General features: G+C 42.7%; 1 protein-coding gene across 6 annotated transcripts in view; it reads right to left on the bottom strand.

Moving 5' to 3' along the window:
* Nucleotides 1-19,365, bottom strand: part of USP40 (ubiquitin specific peptidase 40) — a 44,723-nt gene that overhangs the window by 10,341 nt on the left and 15,017 nt on the right. For all 6 annotated transcript variants that reach the window (XR_014518578.1, XM_083472062.1, XM_083472066.1 and 3 more), the window contains 11 exons: nt 17,430-17,500; nt 16,156-16,475; nt 12,801-12,927; nt 11,593-11,650; nt 10,150-10,203; nt 7,693-7,781; nt 5,927-6,013; nt 4,130-4,166; nt 3,217-3,281; nt 1,408-1,482; nt 904-1,030 (listed from right to left, as the gene is read on the bottom strand). Coding sequence is in view for 5 of the 6 variants with exons in the window: in XM_083472062.1 (XP_083328188.1) it covers nt 904-1,030; nt 1,408-1,482; nt 3,217-3,281; nt 4,130-4,166; nt 5,927-6,013; nt 7,693-7,781; nt 10,150-10,203; nt 11,593-11,650; nt 12,801-12,927; nt 16,156-16,475; nt 17,430-17,500 (1,110 nt within the window). In the remaining variant the exon portion in view is untranslated. The remainder of the gene's footprint in view (nt 1-903; nt 1,031-1,407; nt 1,483-3,216; nt 3,282-4,129; nt 4,167-5,926; nt 6,014-7,692; nt 7,782-10,149; nt 10,204-11,592; nt 11,651-12,800; nt 12,928-16,155; nt 16,476-17,429; nt 17,501-19,365) is intronic.

Genomic DNA, 19,365 nt, shown 5'->3' with positions numbered 1-19,365 from the left:
GAGAAATAAATACAGTGGTACCTCGCAAGACGAATGCCTCGCAAGACGGAAAACCCGCTAGACGAAAGGGTTTTCCGTTTTGGAGGCGCTTCGCAAGACGAATTTCCCTATGGGCTTGTTTCGCAAGACGACAGCCCATAGGGAAATATCCGGGACAGCGGGGAAGCGCAGCGCGTCTTCCCCACTGTCCTCGGACCTCCTCCGAAGCCGGGCGGTGGGGTGGGAACGCCTCCTCCCGCCGCCGCCGGGCTTCGGAACGATGCTCCGAAGCCGGGCGGCGGGGCGGGAACACCTGCCTCCGAAGCCAGGCGGCGGGGCGGGAACACCTTCTGAAGGCGGGCGGGGGGCGAAAGTCTTTGTCCCCCCTGCCTGCCTTCCCAGGGGCTTTTAAATCGCCCCGGACAGCGGAGAAGTCCTCCGCTGTCCCGGGGTTTTTTAAAATGCTGGGGGTGGGAAGAAAAGCCCTTGTCCCCCCCCCCCAGCCTTCAGAAGAGGTCCGGGGACAGACTGTCCCCGGACCTGGTCTGAAGGCGGTTTCCCTAGGAACGCATTAATTGATTTTCAATGCATTCCTATGGGAAACCGTGCTTCGCAAGACGAAAAACTCGCAAGAAGAAAAAACTTGCGGAACGAATTAATTTCGTCTTGCGAGGCACCACTGTAGCCCTATCTCACTGGCTTACAAGGGCTTCCCCTTTCTTTTTAAGCAAGTGTCTGGTCCAAGAAATTATTTACACTGAACTTCAAAAAATAATTAATAATAATAATAATAATTCAAATACAAACTCTTGCTGATATGGTGATACGGGGATGGCTAAATAGCTACTTCCAGGGCTGAAAATATATTTAGTTTTTGTTTTTGTTTGTTTGTTTCTGTGTATTGCTTGGGGACTTATAACTTACCTCCAGATGTGGACAGTTCCAGAGCTTCCATTTTTTTGCAGACAGGGTTTCCTTGGTCTTGCCTGTTCCTTTTGTGCCTTGACTGAGAGAAGGCTTTGTACCACCAGACAGACACTTTCAGGAACCCCTTTGGGAATTAATGAAAAACATTCTATAATTTACTGCCACAAAGAAACAAAAAGTGTGGGCTTTAGAACAGATACTAATTGTAATACTTCTGAATAAAGGATTAAACAAAAACAATGCAGAGTGCTCAGTAGTCTATGATTTGCAGATAAATCCCAATGCCCTGCCCCAGGTTGATGGATGGAGCGTTAGGATGGCACACAGTCGTCTCCCCCCCAGCCTTTATTGAAAATAAGCATATTTTTTTCAGATTTAACTACCAGGTTTTCTCTGGGAAAACTGATCACATTACTTCAGCATGCTGTTGTCACTGCTATGCTGAAACTGAAAGGCCAGCTTCCTAAATACTACACTTTAATACAAAAAATGTTATTTCACCTTTGGCGGAAGCTTCCCCTCAGCAACATTCAGTATATCCCCACTGCAGATATTCAGTTCCTTTAGTGTGGCAGCCTGAGGAATCAAAAGTAAACATGTAAGAGAATACAGAAAACGCAGAAGATAGCAATGTTTTATCCATAAGGGGGAAAACCCTCCAAAGTTTGTTTCAGCAATGGGAAATCCTCTGCCCCAAGCCTGCCTCCCCCCCACCCCCCAACGACTCAGGTGTACCAACATGGCTGCAAAGGAATAACTGGGACCCTTAAAATGTGTTCCTGATTGTTCTTTGGGAAGTGGGGCACGCATTTATAGTGCTTGTTGGGGTGTCTGGTATCTTCTCTCTCTTACAAAATAGATGTTGGCTTATATCACAGGTGTAATTTCTGTATTATTTTATTAATACTATCGCTACAAGTCTTTGGTTAGAACAATACACCTATGAGAAAAAAGGGCACCAAATGCAAACCCCTCTGGGATTAGTTCCTCTCAGGAAATTCCAATCCGAGATCCTGAGTGGAGCTGATTCTTGTCAAAAGTGAGGTTTCAAAGTCAGTGCCAATCAGCTGATTGTCAGGGACTTCAAGTCCTGCTTGGATTGGCTAGGATTTCTCTTTACAGAGTGGCTACAACTCAAGCTGCATTGCAAAGGTAGACTGGGCCACCTGACTCAGGGTGGTGTCTGGTATCTTAACAGGTGGGCCTGCTGGAGGTAAGAAAGCTGAGCATCCAGGTCACTGCCAGGTTCTGTTCCCCACCCACTGACTAGATGCTCTTGCTGTGAGGTCAACATGTACTCAGTTCCATGATGGAAATTGCAGGCTAGGTCCCACACAGCCGTCCTATGGCTCGGGAATAAACCCTTTCCCATGGTCTGAGAAATCACAGTCTGACTTGTATTCCAGATCCGACCCACATCTTAAAGAAAATACACAGATTCCTGGGTAAGAAGATGGCAGAAGTAATGAGAAACATTGTAGCCTTTGTCTTGGGAAAGCCAGGGATTGATTTTGGATGCCGTATCACAGGCTTCCTCAACCTCGGCCCTCCAGATGTTGTGAGACTACAATTCCCATCATCCCTGACCACTGGTCCTGCTAGCTAGGGATCATGGGAGTTGTAGGCCAAAAACATCTGGAGGGCTGAGGTTGAGGAAGCCTGCTGTATTAGGTAAAATAGTCAATTGAAGTCATATATGGTAGTATCACTTAATGGTTAATACTACTCATTACTTTTGAGAGGGGCTAACTTAACCTGCAATTTCCATCTTGGAATCAAGTCTAATTGCTGATTTCATGGTTACAAAATATAACTTACATTTCCTACTTTTCTTTTCATTTCAGTTTTCCTTCTTGCACTACATCCTGCTCTATGTAATATTTTGCCTGACAAAGAGTTCTAGAAAGCCTGAAAGTTTGCCACGTTTTTGGTGACCCTTTGGTTGTCCCAGTAACGGTATTACCCACCTGTGTACAAAAGAAAGGAGTGCACCTAACCAAAGCTCACACAAGAAAAAATAAAGAAAAAGAAGGGAGGGGAATGTAAGCAGTATACCCTATCTGCCTAGAGCAGAATATCGATGCCATTTTTAAATAACTGATTTCCAATTTGTAAAGGGCACTAAAAGTATTGAAGTAGTAATGGGTTAAATAATGGGGCTACAGTTGCACATGTATTTTGGACTAACAAGTATGTTCACAGGAGCTATAACCTTTATACAGTATTTACAAAGTCCTATAGAAGTAATATCAAAAGGAATACTTATGTAAATGAATGTAAAAAATGAATGTAAAAAATTAGCTTTTTTACTTCCTCACTTAACGCATCCCCAGCTTCATAGCACCAGTCAATCTTTCTCAAGTGCCAGCTGTCCCCTGCAAAAGAAACCAGGAAATCCTCAAAGTGAAACATTAAAAATAACAAGAGTCACATCACGAATATTGTTCCTGCATATTTACCATTTTATTAAATACAGCGGGCCACATACAATGGGCAGAGCATTCCAAATCCTCCTTGGGCTGAGCTGGGGGGCACTGAGATTGAGCAGATGTCCTTTCGCTCTGTTCGGCTGGCATCTTGCAGGCTGCCACCACCAGAGTAGCTCCAGAGTCATGTGCAGAGCTTCCCCTTCTGCCCACTGAATAAAAACAGTGTCCCAGAGGCAGGGAAGGTCTGAGCTGCCATCTGCAGACCTCATCACTATTCCAGCTTGGATAATCCTGCCCCCCCCTCTCATCCCTGGTTGCTGTACAGAGCAGCACTGCAGGTGTAGGGGTGGCCCTGCTACTGCTATGTGAAACCCCACCAGTTGGGGCTTGCACTGCCTCATAAGCCACACTCAGAGAGCATCTGCTGATAATCAACACTTAAGGTACTTAAGTCTATTGAATGTAATTGATCTACTCAGAGTATGACTAACGTGGGGTTATCACTCAATATAGAGGTCTGAGGTGGTGTAGCAAGAGAGATGCCATTTTGAGAATATTGTATTTCAATTATACCAACTTAGCAAATAATTAGATGTGGGGGATTTTTCCTTAGACTAGGTGACTTTTAGATTCCTGCCAAAGCGCACCAAAATCACGAACAATATTTTGCCACTGTAAAGACCGCTTTATGGTGCAATTCTTGTTTCAGCTTCAAAATTTTCACAACAGTAATATTTAATAACAATAAAGAACTAAAATAAAGATAATAACATTTATAATAAATTTATACTAACCAGCTAAGCCAGACTTCTTCAACATTAAATTTAAACACTGAAAGAAAAATACACCATAACCAAAGTTAGTAAAATTTAAACACTGATGAACAGCACTCACTGTGGTACATCATGACCATTTATTTTATTTATAAAAATATTTCTAAACTAAGTATTTCCCCAGCCACTCTGGGCAGCTCCCAACTATTAAAAACCCCTGATAAAACATCAAACATTAAAAACTTCCCTAAACAGGGCTGCCTTCAGATTTAGAAGACATCTGAAGGCAGCCCTGTTTAGGGAAGTTTGTAATGTTTGACGTCAGAGAGTTATCTATTTCCTTGACATCTGATGGGAGGCTGTTCCACAGGGCAGGTCCCACTACCGAGAAGGCCCTCTGCCTGGTTCCCTGTAACCTTACTTCTCACAGTGAGGGAACTGCCAGAAGACCCTTGGAGCTGGCCCTCAGTGTCTGGGCAGAACGATGGGGGTGGAGGCGCTCCTTCAGGTATACTGGGCTGAGGCCGTTTAGGGTGTTTAAAGGCCAGCACCAACACTTTGAATTGTGCTCGGAAATGTACTGGGAGCCAATGTAGGTCTTTCAGGACCAGTGTTAAATGGTCTCAGCGGCCACTCCCAGTCACCAGTCTAGTTGCCGCATTCTGCATTAATTGTAGTTTCCGGGTCACCTTCAAAGGTAGCCCCACGTAGAGCGCATTGCAGTAGTCCAAGCAAGACAGTCCGTGGGCAGGTAGGGTCTCAGCCTATGTACTAGATGGAGAGGGTAGACAGCTGCCCTGGACAAAGAATTGACATGGACAGCTGTGAGTCCAAAATGACTCTCAGGCTGCATACCTGGCCCATCAGGGGCACAGTTACCCCATTTAGGACCAGGGAGTCCTCCACACTTGCCCGCCCCATCGCCCAAAAACAGTACTTGTCTTGTCAGGATTCAACCTCAATCTGTTAGCCGTCATCCATCCTCCAACCGCCTCCAGACACTCACACAGGACATTCACCACCTTCACTGGTTCTCATTTAAAAGAGAGGTAGAGCTGGGTGTTATCTGCATACTGATGAACACCCAGCCCAAACCCCCTGATGATCTCTCCCAGCGGCTTCATATAGATATTAAAAAGCATGGGGGAGAGGATGGAACCCCGAGGCACCCCACAAGTGAGAGCCCAGAGGTCCGAACACTCATCCCCCAACACCACTTTCTGGACACTGCACAGGAGGAAGAAGCGGAACAATTGTATAACAGTGCCCCCAGCTCCGAGCCCCTTTAAACAGTCCAGAAGGAAGTCAGGGTCAATGGTGTCAAAGGCCACTGAGAGATCCAGCAGAACTAGGAAACAGAACATAGAACCATACAAAAACACACACACATAAAATGTTAAAACCAGGAATTAGGTCAGTATTGTGGGAAGATGTATTCTTAATTGTCTGCATAAGTCTAACAGCAAACATACAATTTAAATTAAAAACTACCACTTCAACCTTAAAAAGGCCATGTTTAAGATTTTGTTTTTCATTCCCTATTACACCACACAGAACAAAATAGATATGTCATTTGCTCATAGCCTCATTGTTTGCTAATCTTTGATTAGACTGATCAAATTATGTAAACCTAAAGAGCCAATTCATTTTTGCATTTTAAGATTGGTTTCTCCAGAGGAACATTCAATTCTGAGCCACTGTCTACAACAGCACTACAGTGCTATAGTGGTAGTACTAGAGTACAAAGTGGCCAAGCCAGAATTTTGAAATATCTTTGCAGCAATGTGTTTACACAGAATTTATAGCTCCTGTATTTACCTCTCTTACAGTTGTAGTCTCCTCCACCACTATCTCCATCTCTGGACTAGACTGAAGCTCATGGCCCACAATATAATACAGAAAAAGCTAGAAGAAAGATGATTAATCAGGTTTCTTACTCCATATACAGTTAACCTTAGCATACTTCACATTTTAAGATTAAGGCATTTTATGGACACATAATCCAATACGGAATATGGCAGCCATGAAAATAAGTCATCAAATCAGTTTGTAATTTTTGTAAAGTTTGGCATTTAGTGATATATCAATGACCTAAAACGGTAAGAAAACAAGTCTTTCAATTAACAAAAGCTCCCCTGTTTAATCCTCTGGGGAAGAATGTTGCTTATCATAGGTGATTGGGGGGAGGGGAAATATTTCTATGTCTGAAATATGAATATTTGAATGTATGCATCCATAATGTGTTTTGAATTTAAAATGAAAGCATGTGGCTGAAAACAAGTGTAAGTGCACAATCCTATGTTCTTTGGGATGGCGTTCCAAGGGCTACAGAATTTAGTGGATCTCTCTCTCTCCACAGGTGGTGGAGGAGGGGAGGAGAGGAGATCCACCTCCAGACTGGATGATCTGCCCTTGTAAGCCCCCTCTCGGACAGTATGGGGGGGACGGACCACCATCTGTATTTCCCTGTCACTAATGCTCCAATAGCACAGAGGGCACAATGGAGGCATTCCCAAGGGTTAGATCAAATCCACTAGATCCAAAGCTCTCACATACGCCAAACACACTGCTGGAAGAAGTACATTTGTTTTCACTCCCACTGGACCAAAAAGAAAATATGCCTTCCCCTTACCTTCCACCCTGCCAGCCTGAGCCCACCAAAGCTTAGTGTATGACTGCTCATCCACCACTGATCCTCCCTCTCCCCAACTCAATAGGATTGCTCTGTAAATTCCTTTTTTTCAACTGTATTTTTAGTTTGGGAGGGGCATAAGTTAATGGCAGAGCACATATACAAGATTTAAGGTTCATTCTCTGGTATCTTCAGTTAAAGGATCTAAACAGAAGGTTAAGAGTTACTTTCCCCCTCCAGACACTATTGGGAGCTGATGCTAGTCATTCAGGCTACTATTTTGAACCCTGACAGTGTAAGTTTCATTTAGTTCTATGTTCAATAACTAGGGAGCAATGGTTGAATACATTACTGTTACCCCTTATAAGATCACAGTTTTTCTGAACCTAAACAAACCAAAGGTTCTGTTGATTGCTAAGAAAAGATTGACCCAGCACTGGGATTTAAGGAAACAATTTATAAACAAGACACTGTTATGTGGAATTTCAAAGGAAACTACTAATATTCAGTACACTAGCTGTGAACAATGCAGTGACATGCCTTAAACACACTGTGGGTGGAATCTAATACTACCATTCTGCTTGCATGACTGCTTTTCATCCAACAGAAGCTTATGTAAGAGGAAGATAGGCGATTTTCTCCCTACCCACTGCAGCCCTCTGCAAAACTGCTCCCGAGAGCTGGAGACCCTCTACAACAGCATGGGAGGTGGTGGAGAAACTGAATCTGGGAGGGGCAAATGAAAGAAAATTGCCTCCACTCAGCTTATTTTAGTGGAGGAATCCATGGGAACAAACCATCGGATTAAACTTCAGCGAGGCGTGGGCTTCACCCAAAGGTACATTTATCTCATTCTGCCACTAACAGTGCCAACAACAAAATGACAAGAATAAAAATAGTGACAAATGTTTCCAGAAGCCCTTGTAAAACCTTCTTATACAGTTTGCCTTACCTCAGTGGCTGTTGGAGCTTTCCCAGAGCACAGTCCTAGAAGGCTCCCCATTTTCAGCTCTGCTTCTTTAACAGTATAATCCTCAGGCACTTAAGTAGCCCAAAAGAGGAACACAGAATAATGCTTTGTTTTTTAAAGCAGTAATGTACAAATTAATCAGGAAACTCCAAAATGCACTGCACCTCATACAAATTAGAAAGTCTGGGTTTAGACTTCTGTTTCTGGCCACAAGCGTGGAAGTAGTTTCCCTGAGGCTCTCCAAAGCCTGAGGGAGGGAGGGAGGGGGGCTAGAGGAGGCTTATCCGGCCCCCCTCCTAACCCCCCCCCCCGAATTTGGAGGGGAGGGACGATGTGAGCCCGTGGATGCCTTCTGCAGCCAGCTTCTGCGGTCAATGGAAGTGGAAAACTTCACCGGAGGCAGGGGTGCAGGGCGCTGAGTTTAGCACGACCCCACCCAATGGACCAAACTGTAGTCTAAACCTCCCTTTAAATCCATCTCAGACAAAAGAAGGGAACTCACCTTGAAACTTATCTATAGATCAGGAGGGGCCAACTTCCCAAGAGACTGTGATCTACTCACAGAATTAAAAACTGGCAGTCAGAAGGTCCATGGGGGAGGGGTTGGGTCAAAGTTATTGAGTTTGTTCAGGGAGGAGGTAAAATGTTGAGCTGTTTTTAGGGGAGTCACAATTGTTCAGCTTCTTTGGGGGGAGCCAATGATCTACCAGTGACCTATTGCAGATGTCCAGTGATCTACCAGTAGATCACGATCTACCTGTTGGACATGCCTGCTATTGACGATACCTAATAACACCATGAAAGTTGGCACTGATACGCCCAGGAACCTCTGCTTCCCAGTCCTTTACTCGAAATACTTTAACATTTTATCATTAATTATTTTTTCCTTCATTCTTTTCCATTGGCTGTTCATATTTCAGTTAGTGCTTGTACTGTTATTTGACTATAAGGTATTTTTGATAAATCCAATATAACTACTCTTCACTTTGCCAACCTACATAGATGTTAGTTTAAAATAATTATTCTTTCAAATAACTTAATCCCCTGGTAACATGCAAATGCAAAGTTCCAATTGTTTTATTGTTGTTGGCAAATCCTTTGATCCTTTTCTCCAGATTTAATTCATTTCCTCTTTCTGTGAAAGCAATTCACAACAGTTCAAAGATTCCCTTTATGCTGATCCTCCAGCTAAAACCTTCTGCAATTCTTGCTTCTCTCCCCCCCACCCCCCAGCTTCTGTTCTCATGCTTAGCCTCCTGGCTTCAGTAAAAAACAACACTAATCCCCTCTTTCTTACCCAGTGCCATGTGGGGGTGGGTAGTCTTTATTCCCTTGCAAATGTTAAAAGTTTAAAAATCAAAACACCCTTTTCCCCTATTTACCAACAAGAATAAACTAATGCCTATGTAGCTTAGCAAAGTGAAGGGAAGTGAAAGGGGTTGGCCTAGATGGCCCCTGGAGTCCCTTCCAACTTTACATTTCTATGATATAATATGCAATGCAACCATAAGGTGTAATCTACACACATATAAACATAGGCGCCGACTCCATGGGGCTTGAGGGGGCCCAAGCCCCCTCAAAAATTCGTTTGGGGGGCTCCGCCCCCCCAATAATCTCCGGCGCCCCTCCAGCAGAGCGCCATCGCCGCCCCTCCCCCAGCCCAAAATGCACAGGGTCGGGCTGCATGCCTCCTGCCCTCCCTCCCGAGCAAAAGCTCCACCCAATTTCCTTCGGAGCTGATTAATAGGCGCAACACGCTCTCCCCTATTCGCTCACGAGGAGGCGGCGCCACTTTATTTGCATATTCATGAGCTTATTTATTATTCATGAGCTTTCCCGGGCCCCCCCAATATTTTTTATAAGTCCGCGTCCCTGCATATAAACCGTTCTGAAAATGCTTTTTTTACAGCATTTTTAAAAGTACATTGAATTTTCCATAAGGCTTACCACCATCATCTAGTGTCACACTGTATATTGCACCCAAAACACACTTTAAACCATGGGTAGGCAAACTAAGGCCTGGAGGCCGGATCCGGCCCAATCACCTTCTAAATCCGGCCCGCGGACAGTCTGGGAATCAGCATGTTTTTACATGAGTAGAATGTGTCCTTTTATTTAAAATGCATCTCTGGGTTATTTGTGGGGCATAGGAATTCGTTCATTATTTTTTTTCAAAATATAGTCTGCCCCCCCCCCAAGGTCTGAAGGGCAGTGGACCGGCCCCCGGATGAAAAAGTTTGCTGGCCCCTGCTTTAAACTTTTTATCTGCTGCTGTATAGCTGAATCTGATGTCTAATTAAAAAAAGCTGCAAATAACATAGACAAAACAAATGGTTGCCTGATCACAAACCCTACTTCTTCTGTTTAAAAAAACGATAGCACAACCATAAACATACAGCTGCATTAAGCTGTATTTGGAGGACTGATATGTGAGCTTACCTGGACAAAGAAGTTTTCCATTTCTGCTAATGGGCCTGAGACAGCTATTGTTAACTGCAGCATGAAAAAAGAGAATAAAGATGGAATCAATACAAATCTATGAAGTTTCATTTGCCTGAATTTTTCTTCACCTCATTAATAGAAAGACAATTTAATTGAATGGCCAATTGCTCCTCCAGGTTCGAATGCAGAACAAAATGTTGTTGTTGTTGTTTAGTCGTGTCAGCCTCTTTGTGACCCCCTGGACCAGAGCACGCCAGGCACTCCTGTCTTCCGCTGCCTCCTGCAGTTTGGTCAAACGCATGCTGGTAGCTTCGAGAACACTGTCCCAACCATCTCGTCCCCTGTCGTCCCCTTCTCCTTGTGCCCTCCATCTTTCCCAACATCAGGGTCTTAGTATCACAGAATTGTAGAGTTGGAAAGGACCACAAGGGTTATCTAGTCCAACCACTTGCAATGTAGGAATCTTTTTGCCCAGTGTGGGGCTCAAACCCACAACCTTCAGATTAAGAATCTCATGCTCTACTGACTGAGCTATCCCTTCCAAGCCAGAGTATATGTGTTTCAAAATAGAGAAACAAATTTCAAACAATGAAATTAAATTAATTTGAGATTAGAAACATTTACAAAAATAGATACATGTGATGTTCAAGGGCATGTGTAAACATTTCCAGAAAATGAACTGTGTGGTTGGGGCAAATTGTCTTATTTTTAGAACGATTATAATGTTCAGTCTTTGAAACACAGTAAGCTCACAACTTATGTGCATTTAACTCATGCACATTCAGCTTTATGTTTGTGGCAAAAATATAAATGGAAAGGGGGCAGGGTTCTGGGAAAGATGACTTTGGCAATCCCACCTGCCACTGAATCTAATGAGTTTTGTCTCTATGTGATTTTGGCTTTAGGTGTGATCTTCAGAATGTAACCCCTGTGTATGTTGTAGACTTACTGTAGTAGAAAGTGCTTGATCCCTCTGCCTTAATCACACAGGTGCTCTCATGCCTGTATAATAATATGCAATTACCATTTCTTCTGTCCATACCAAACATCTTCCCTTGATAGCTTTTGTATGTACACAAATACATTTTGTTAGCAGTTTCTGTTAGAACGGATAGAAACCCACATGCCTATTTTTTTATCTACGATTTAAACAAAAGAATAAATGGGTTGGATTAACATGTCCCATGCATATAATTCTGCTCCCAAGGTTGCTCCTGCTGGAGGAAATGCACTTCAGGGTGAATGGAAGCTGTTTTCACCTACTCATCCTTCCTCCTGCAGCCGCCTATAGCCTCTTAAAAGCTGCCACAGAGGTAAGGAAGAAATGGAGGAAAATTCCTCCAGTAGCAGCTTTTGTTGGATCTGATACCACTTGATATCTTCAACACCTACTCTGAAATAACCAACTGAACAAAATTAAATTTTGCAAAACTATTTTACCTAGCTCCTTGTCCAGCTGCATTTCTTCTATTGCTTTAATCCTGATGTCTGCCATCACCTAAAATAAAAACCATTAATTAAATGCAAATGTCATTCAGCAAAGGAATGCAGATTTCATAAATGTTTATGTTTTAGTACTTAACCCCCTTAACAGCTGATGGCTGAAACATTTTTATTAGCAGCCAAAAAATTCATTTTACTGCATTTCTTTTACTCCTATAAAACCTGGTATATTTTCAGATGAATAAGCTGAACAGGAAAAACCTTATATAGAAAAGTCAATCAGGTATGTTGACTATGAATATAGACTTAAATGTATTATTGAGCCAAAAAATGCAGCTATTTGCAAAAGAATCTCCCCAACTTGCATCAATTATGTTTCTCCATAACCTAGTGAGCTATTACTAAAACATTTTTAACTTCCTTGACACAAAAAGTGTGTAATATGGAACTTGTTTACGTATTTTAATTGCATTTCAGTCCTTTTTTGTAATAGACTACATCACACTTCCCAACTTGTGTTCTTAAGATGCATGCAGGTAAAGGACAAGATGTCCAGTAACACGTGTATTGGAATTATGCAAGGAGTCAGCTGCAAATACCAAACATATGTGCCCAAGTACAAACAGTAAATATATAAATACACCAGGTTGTATGAAACTAAACAGCACAAAGTGCCAGCACAATGTGGTTTCCCCCTCCTTCCCTTGCGTGTGCCCCTGCCTCATCCCCTGAACTGCTCCAGAGGGTGGAGGAAACCCCACAGCAGATTTAGGGGGTGCACAGGGAGGAGAGGGGGTGGCTGCCCTGCCGTGCAAGGAGAAATTCTTGTGCTGATGTACCATCTGTTTAACACCGTACTGAGTACAACCCATTTATTGAAGACAAGCAAAGCTATTTAAATGTATATCTACCATATGTGTTTAGCACTTTAAACGTGTGTTTCTGTGCCCTAGTTTAAAAAGCAATGTGTGAATCAGTCCTCACGTTCACAGCTGACACTAGGGGTGTTACAAATATATGCACATCTTCCTACTTTCCTATAAGCATCTAAAACACAAGCAGGCAAAAGTAACAAGGTAAACAGCTTTCTGGACTTGGACAATTTGGAAAGCAAAACAAAGTAGATGAGCTGAATTGAATGGAAGGAAATGAATCAGTGGAGATGAAATCTCTCAGAGCCGTGCAATCACAGTTGCTTTACTTACTGTTTCAATAGTTGCAGTAATTTTAACTTGTATCTCTTCAGCCTCCAATCTACAGAAATTTTTTACTTGTAACCAGCTGATATCATGCGTAAAAGCAGTCAAATTGCCGCCTGCCACATTCACCATGCTGCAAACAACACATGCTTAGAATGCATAATTGTGCACCACATGTAAGACAAAATGCAGGGAAATGAATTCTAAACAATGGTACTAATCTAAGCAACTAAATGACCCAGCAAGGTAGGGTCTCATTCTTATGTAATAAACTAATATTGCAAATATCAGTCACAGCACAACCCCAGTCCCCCATTGTCATTAAGGAGACACTGTAGTGGGCAGTACTAGACATGCAAGTGTCAGAAGTCACAACACCAGGTGGTAAATTTGATTTTAGTCAGTATCATGTGCCTACTAGATTTCTTGTTCTTTATCCTTCTCCCCTTTTGGTTATTTATTAATTACTCAAACACTGCAATGAATATGTATGGCACACTTCTAAGTTAAATAATCTTAGTGCCTTAATGTCTGCTCCAAGCAGATTTCAACCTAGATTTTAGTCCAAAGGAAAAAGATAACCAGCTGCATATCAAGATGAATGCAGTTGCACATACCGTATTTTTCGCCCTATAGGACGCACTTTTTCCCCTCCAAAAATGAAAGGGAAATGTGGGTGCGTCCTATGGGGCGAATGCAGGCTTTCGCTGAAGCCTGGAGAGCGAGAGCGGTAGGTGCGCACCGACCCCTCTCGCTCTCCAGGCTTCGCGGATCTCTCCTCAAGCAGCGGGAACGCTCCCGCTGCTTGGGGAGAGTTGCCGGCATCCCGAAGCCTGCGCACGCTGATCTCAGCGCGTGCAGGCTTCGCGGACCTCTCGGCAAGCAGCGGGAGCCACCGCTGGGCTCCCACGGCTTGCAGAGAGCTGCCTGTTTGGGGGCTGGGATCGGGGGAAGCTCAGGCTGCCCCAGCCCCGCGCCTGGGGGGAAATAATTTTTTCCCCTTTATTTCCCCCCAAAAAAACTAGGTGCGTCTTATGGGACGGTGCGTCCTATAGGGTGAAAAATACGGTACATATATTTAGTGCAAATCCGTTCAAACCTTTCAACCCATGGGCTACAGATCCCTTAGAATTCTGGGTCCAAAGGGTTTGGGGGCTTCTGACTGCTTGAAAAGTGTGGTGCAGAGCAATCACCTTTTGAAATCAGTGAGACTTTCAAAAGCAGTTTTTGATATGGCATAGAGTCCTTGAGGGAACCCGCAGAAGCTTTGGAACCCATCCATGGTAGCTATGGTTTAAATCTTCTGGTGGCGATTTTTAGCCATATTTGCTGCTGATTGAGCCAACTGCGTAACTAACAACACTAGTTTTGGATAATCTGATGGACCGCTATACCTCAGGATGCAATGCTGGCATTTTTATGGCCAGCTCAGACCACAGCTGATAAAACACTTCAACGTTGTCTATATGTTAATTTCCTATACTGGAACATCCACCCATATATTTCTTAAAGTATGTCCTATGAATCCTATTCCCACAGAAACCCTTCAGGTGCCTTAAAATTCCAGTTTGACTGCACATAATCCAGGACCCAGATCCAGTCAAAGCCTGCTGACATCATGTATATGGGTACTAATGTGATGGGGCCAGCACAGAATCTCTAACAAAGTACACTGGAAATATGCATTCCCACATCAAAAGAAATGAAACTATACAAAATGATACAAGAACTCTCAATATTGGTGGGTTTAGGTAATAAAATGTGGGAATGAAACTAAATTTAGGTTCTCTCACAGAAGTGGATCTCTGGAAAGAGACAGAAAAGGCAGCAGTGTAATTTAGGCATCTTGAAAAAGAGCTCCAGCACAAAAGGATTAGAAGGAAATGTTGAAAAGGAAAGCAGATTCTGAAATACACATCCCAGTCACATTCAGAATTATTTACTGTGATAAGTCCTTTTCATATAAAACTTCTCAGCTGGCATGACTTTTAGCAAATACTCTTAAATAGAGAACAAATCTCTTGCCTACATGTTCTTTGCCCTAAATCGTGTAAGAGAGGAGGGAAAGAAAAGGGGCTCCACTGAGCTTTACACCAGGCTGCAGCTACAGACTGATGGACCTTGCTCAATATATTTATGCTTCTGGTTGTAAAAACATTGTTACCAGCTGTGAGTCCTTGAGATAGTGGAAAGAGGTGGTGGTAGAAGTAGGACAACAGAATCCCACTTGAATTATATCAAAGATGTTTATAAAGTGGTGGCATATGCAAAAAAAAAAGAAAAGCATTACGGTCACAGCCACTAGTAGGAGAATTCCTGTTCATGGTCCCAGGTTACCTGGAATAGGTGCCTTGCAGCACTCTTCAGGGCACACAGGGGGAGGGGGAGGTGAGAAAAAACTGGGAGCGGGAGGAGAAAGGGTTGAAATATTTCATTTCTCACTCTCCTGAAACAACCTGTCACTGTCAGCTTGAACCTGAAAGCCTTAGCAGGATGGAGCAAGACATTTCTAGAGAACAAGAAAGGAAAAAAGTGTCCTCTCCCACTGCTGAAGCCTTCTTATGCAATGCAGGGTACAATGCAAGGCACAGCCCCCAACCCTAATAGCCTCTTCAGGGTTAAACGGGATTAAGTAAGGCTCCTCCACCCCTTGTGGGCCACTTTGACAGGTGGGTGGGGTGCCTACCTGTCAATCACCTGGTGCCACCATGGCTTCAGGTGGCCAATCTTCAAAGGAAAGTATTGGGACGGCACTTTAAGTGCGCTCTAATTTTTTCCTTTCTTCCTTTGCAGTCTGGCTTAAACTCCAGACAGGCTGCAATCCCCTATCAAAATAGGGATTGCAGGTCTCACCAACAAATCCCTACAAACCTTCCTTCCGGCAGGGATTGGCTGCACTTGGGAATTCTGATCAGGAGCTCCCAAGTGGAACCAGTCCCAGTACGGCTTGCATTTGGGGCCAAATTTAAAACGCACCAAGAACAAACCCAGTTTGCCAAGAAACTATAGGAAGTTTCTTTGCCGTCACATCAACACCTGTCCCACACTTAATGTTACATATTAGGTAAAATATAGGGCAGGTGGGTGTGGCTTAGGGAAAACTGCCTCACGGGAAAATTAGGACCTCTGCAGAGTCTCACTTGGATCACAGTCAAGAGCCACCTGTGTGAGTGGGCACTGCGATGGCCATTTCCCATTCTTTCCTCATAAACTGCCCTCAATATTGAATGGGTCCTAGAGGGTTTTTTTTAAATCACCAAACACCTAACTGGCTTGCCATATAGCTTTCCACCACTGAATTACACAATGAAAAATCAAAGGAGAATAAATACTTAATCTCAATTCAATTCACAAGATTTACCTTTGGTCATGGCTGTCTAAAACTAGGATTGAGCTTCCATTCCTGAGCCCAATATTTCTGAGCGTCTGTTTCATATCTTCTTCAGGAATGACTTTCCAGTTTTCAGAGTCTTTCTCAGGCCCTGAATGGTTCTTTAAGACAATCCCTTCGGGTGACATTAAAGCATCACAAATAGCTCTCAGGTTCGAACTACATGGAAATACATGCTGGGATTCCATAAATTGCTGTCCCACTCGTCCTTCGTTATGTCCAGCTAAACGAAGAACGTTTATAAGAACAGGTTCATGGTCAATGCCAGTCAGAACTTCCACTCCATCAACCTATAGAAACCAAGTAGAAATTATTTGAGCACAGATAATGAGCTGAGAGAACATTTAGTTAATGCTTCAAGTGCAGGTTTCTGTAAAACCATGATCTTCCTTGTATGCCACAAGCAGTATACTATGAGCAATATCCTGAATTAATATTCAAAAATTTGTTAAGGTGTAATAAAATGGGAAGGCTTTAATCAGGGAGTTGGCAAGCCTCTGTGTTGAAATATTTAATTGATTTCAAAGGCAGGTAATTTTACTGTATTCTTATTAAATCACTAAATGTTCATAAACATACAAAGCAGTAAATCATTCAAGTCCGATCTTAGAATCATTAAATTGTAGAGTTGGAAAGGACCCCAAGAGTCATTTAGTCCAACCCCCTGCAAAGCAGGAATCTTAACTAAAGCATTCAAATAGATGTTAGTATCCATTCATATGCAACTATTCAGAAGGGGGTGAAATGCCTCTAGGTAACTTGCAGGTAAAAACATAATACATTACCACACCACAAATGTTTAAAATGCATAGCATGAACACCCAACAACAAAGTCCATTTTCAACCACAAATCAAAATAAAACACAGAACGTTCATAAAAAATCCATTTAGCCACTAGTTGAGAAAAAATGTGAGCTATACAATAGTAAAATTGTGGGGGGGGGGGAGAGAACTATTGTGGCGATCATTTAATTTTTAAGCTTTGTGAAAATTGAAATAATATGCACACAGTTGGCACAGGTATGCAAACTCCTAACAAGAAAAGCAAATGACACAAGAATGATAGCAGAACAACAAGATACTGCCACAAGGAAATGAAACCAATGTTTCTTCTAGGCATAAACAGACTCTAGCCATTAATTAAGATATGGTATGCAATTCAACAAATAATAAGCTTTAAAGTGAAAATAAACTTTAAAAACAACAAAATGTGTTTGTCCCATTCACAATAGATAGTTTTGTACCTCTTTTCCATTCCACACGAATATATTGGCTCCATCAGAAAGTCCAATGCCACTCAACGTAGAATCATCCCCTGACAAACAAAATAGTTTTTTAACTCCAAAAAGACACACTGAAAAGTAAAAAGGCCCTTTAAAATTATATAAGCCAATTATGTCTAAAGAATCTCCAACAACATTTGACTTCATTTCACTGTAAAGTGTAACTTTATTAGCTAAATGCTTTCTCCTTCTGAAACGGAGGAAACCCCCAAACTATGCAGCCCAAAAGCCAATTTACAGCATCAAGTTAATTAATCTGTATTCTTTAGTTAGGCTTGTTCTGATTTACAGTGGTGCCTCTCAAGACGAAATTAATCCGTTCCGCGAGTCTCTTCGTCATGCGGTTTTTTCGTCTTGCGAAGCACGGCTATTAGTGGCTTAGCGGCTATTAGCGGCTTAGCGGCTTTAAGAAAAAGGAAACAAACTCGCAAGACGTTTCGTCTTGCAAAGCAAGCCCATAGGGAAATTCGTCTTGCGGAACGACTCAAAAAACGGAAAACTTTTTCGTCTAGCGAGTTTTTCGTCTTGCGAGGCATTCGTCTTGCGGGGCACCACTGTATTGTGAAAGAATTTGGATCTTTTTGCCAGTCTAATACTTCTGCCACATAGGAAAGAAATAGTAGGACCATCCAAAATTAGTAAACAAGACAAAGGACAAATCTACGGTATTTTTCATTAGCACCACACAAGAATCTTTAAAAATGTATTTCCTTGATGTGTTTCATGTATGTTTATGTTGTTGTTGACATACGTCTGTCTCAGGAGACAGTATGGAGAACTGCGCCTTTGGGGATGAAGTCAAACTGTTGGATGGTTGCAACAGGATCACATATATAAAAAAACCTATTGCTTGTATGCCTTTCCAGCTGCAACTATGTAGCTGATCCTCGTCCAGTCCAACAGATGCAGCACTGGGGTAAGAGAGCTTTGTGGCAACACTTACATCAAGTGTAACCACTTAACCTGCCCAGGAAACATTATGCCCAGAAGTCTTTGCCAATGTGAAGTACAGTGATATAAAAATTATTTAAATTTGCTTCTGAAATGTCTGTGTTAAAATTTATTATTTTACCAGTCTGAATAGTAGGAATGCCACCTTTCTCCCATGGCTCAACAAACTAATAAAAGCTACCACCTCTCTACTAACAGATCTTTGCTCATCAGCTAATTTCCCCTCTCCAGAGACTTCTACTTCATGTGAATATTCTTTAAGTCTGGATGCCCACAGAAATCACTGCAGATAGGAGCCCCAATCTGCCAGGCATAAGAAGTTTGAAGAAACAGCTTTGTGAGCATTTATCTACTTGTACCATATAGGTGCAAAGCTACATCACAAGGGTACCCTCACATTGTATCTTTGCACAAACTCGATTGCTAGATGCAGCAGGATGAATTTAGCCTTCTGTAGATCACGTGGCTCCATGCAATGAAATGAGTGCATCTCCCTTTGGGGACTCTTTTTCCGTCACTCAGTTCTCCCAACCCCATTCTAAGCAAATTTTAGACTGCCAAGTGAGGGAATCGCATGATTGAATGTTCCTCCAGATTAATAATTGCACATAGAAAAATAGTCAGAGAGAGTAAGTTTAGCTCACCCTCCCTCCCATTATGATACGACGTTTGGAACACAAAATAATTTTAAAGAAAAACATCCAACCACGTGGTCAGGAACAGCTATTTATGTACACAAGGCAACATACCTATGCCTCAAGCCCAGGGGCCAGATGCAGCCTTTTGTGGAGCATGATGCAACAGGGTAAGGTGGAAGGCAAGGAGGAAGACAGTAGGCTAAGCCAGAGCCAACCACTTCTGGCTTTGTCCCCCTCTTATACCCTGCTGAATTCTATGAAGGCAGCACTGAGGCTAAGGAGGAGCCAGTGCCATCCTTTGGGCTGGT

Source organism: Podarcis liolepis (genome assembly GCF_965112155.1).
Source record: "Podarcis liolepis genome assembly, chromosome: 1".
Lineage (NCBI taxonomy): Eukaryota > Metazoa > Chordata > Lepidosauria > Squamata > Lacertidae > Podarcis > Podarcis liolepis.
Note: the sequence above shows the minus strand (reverse complement) of the source record. Positions and strands in the feature narration are given on the sequence as shown.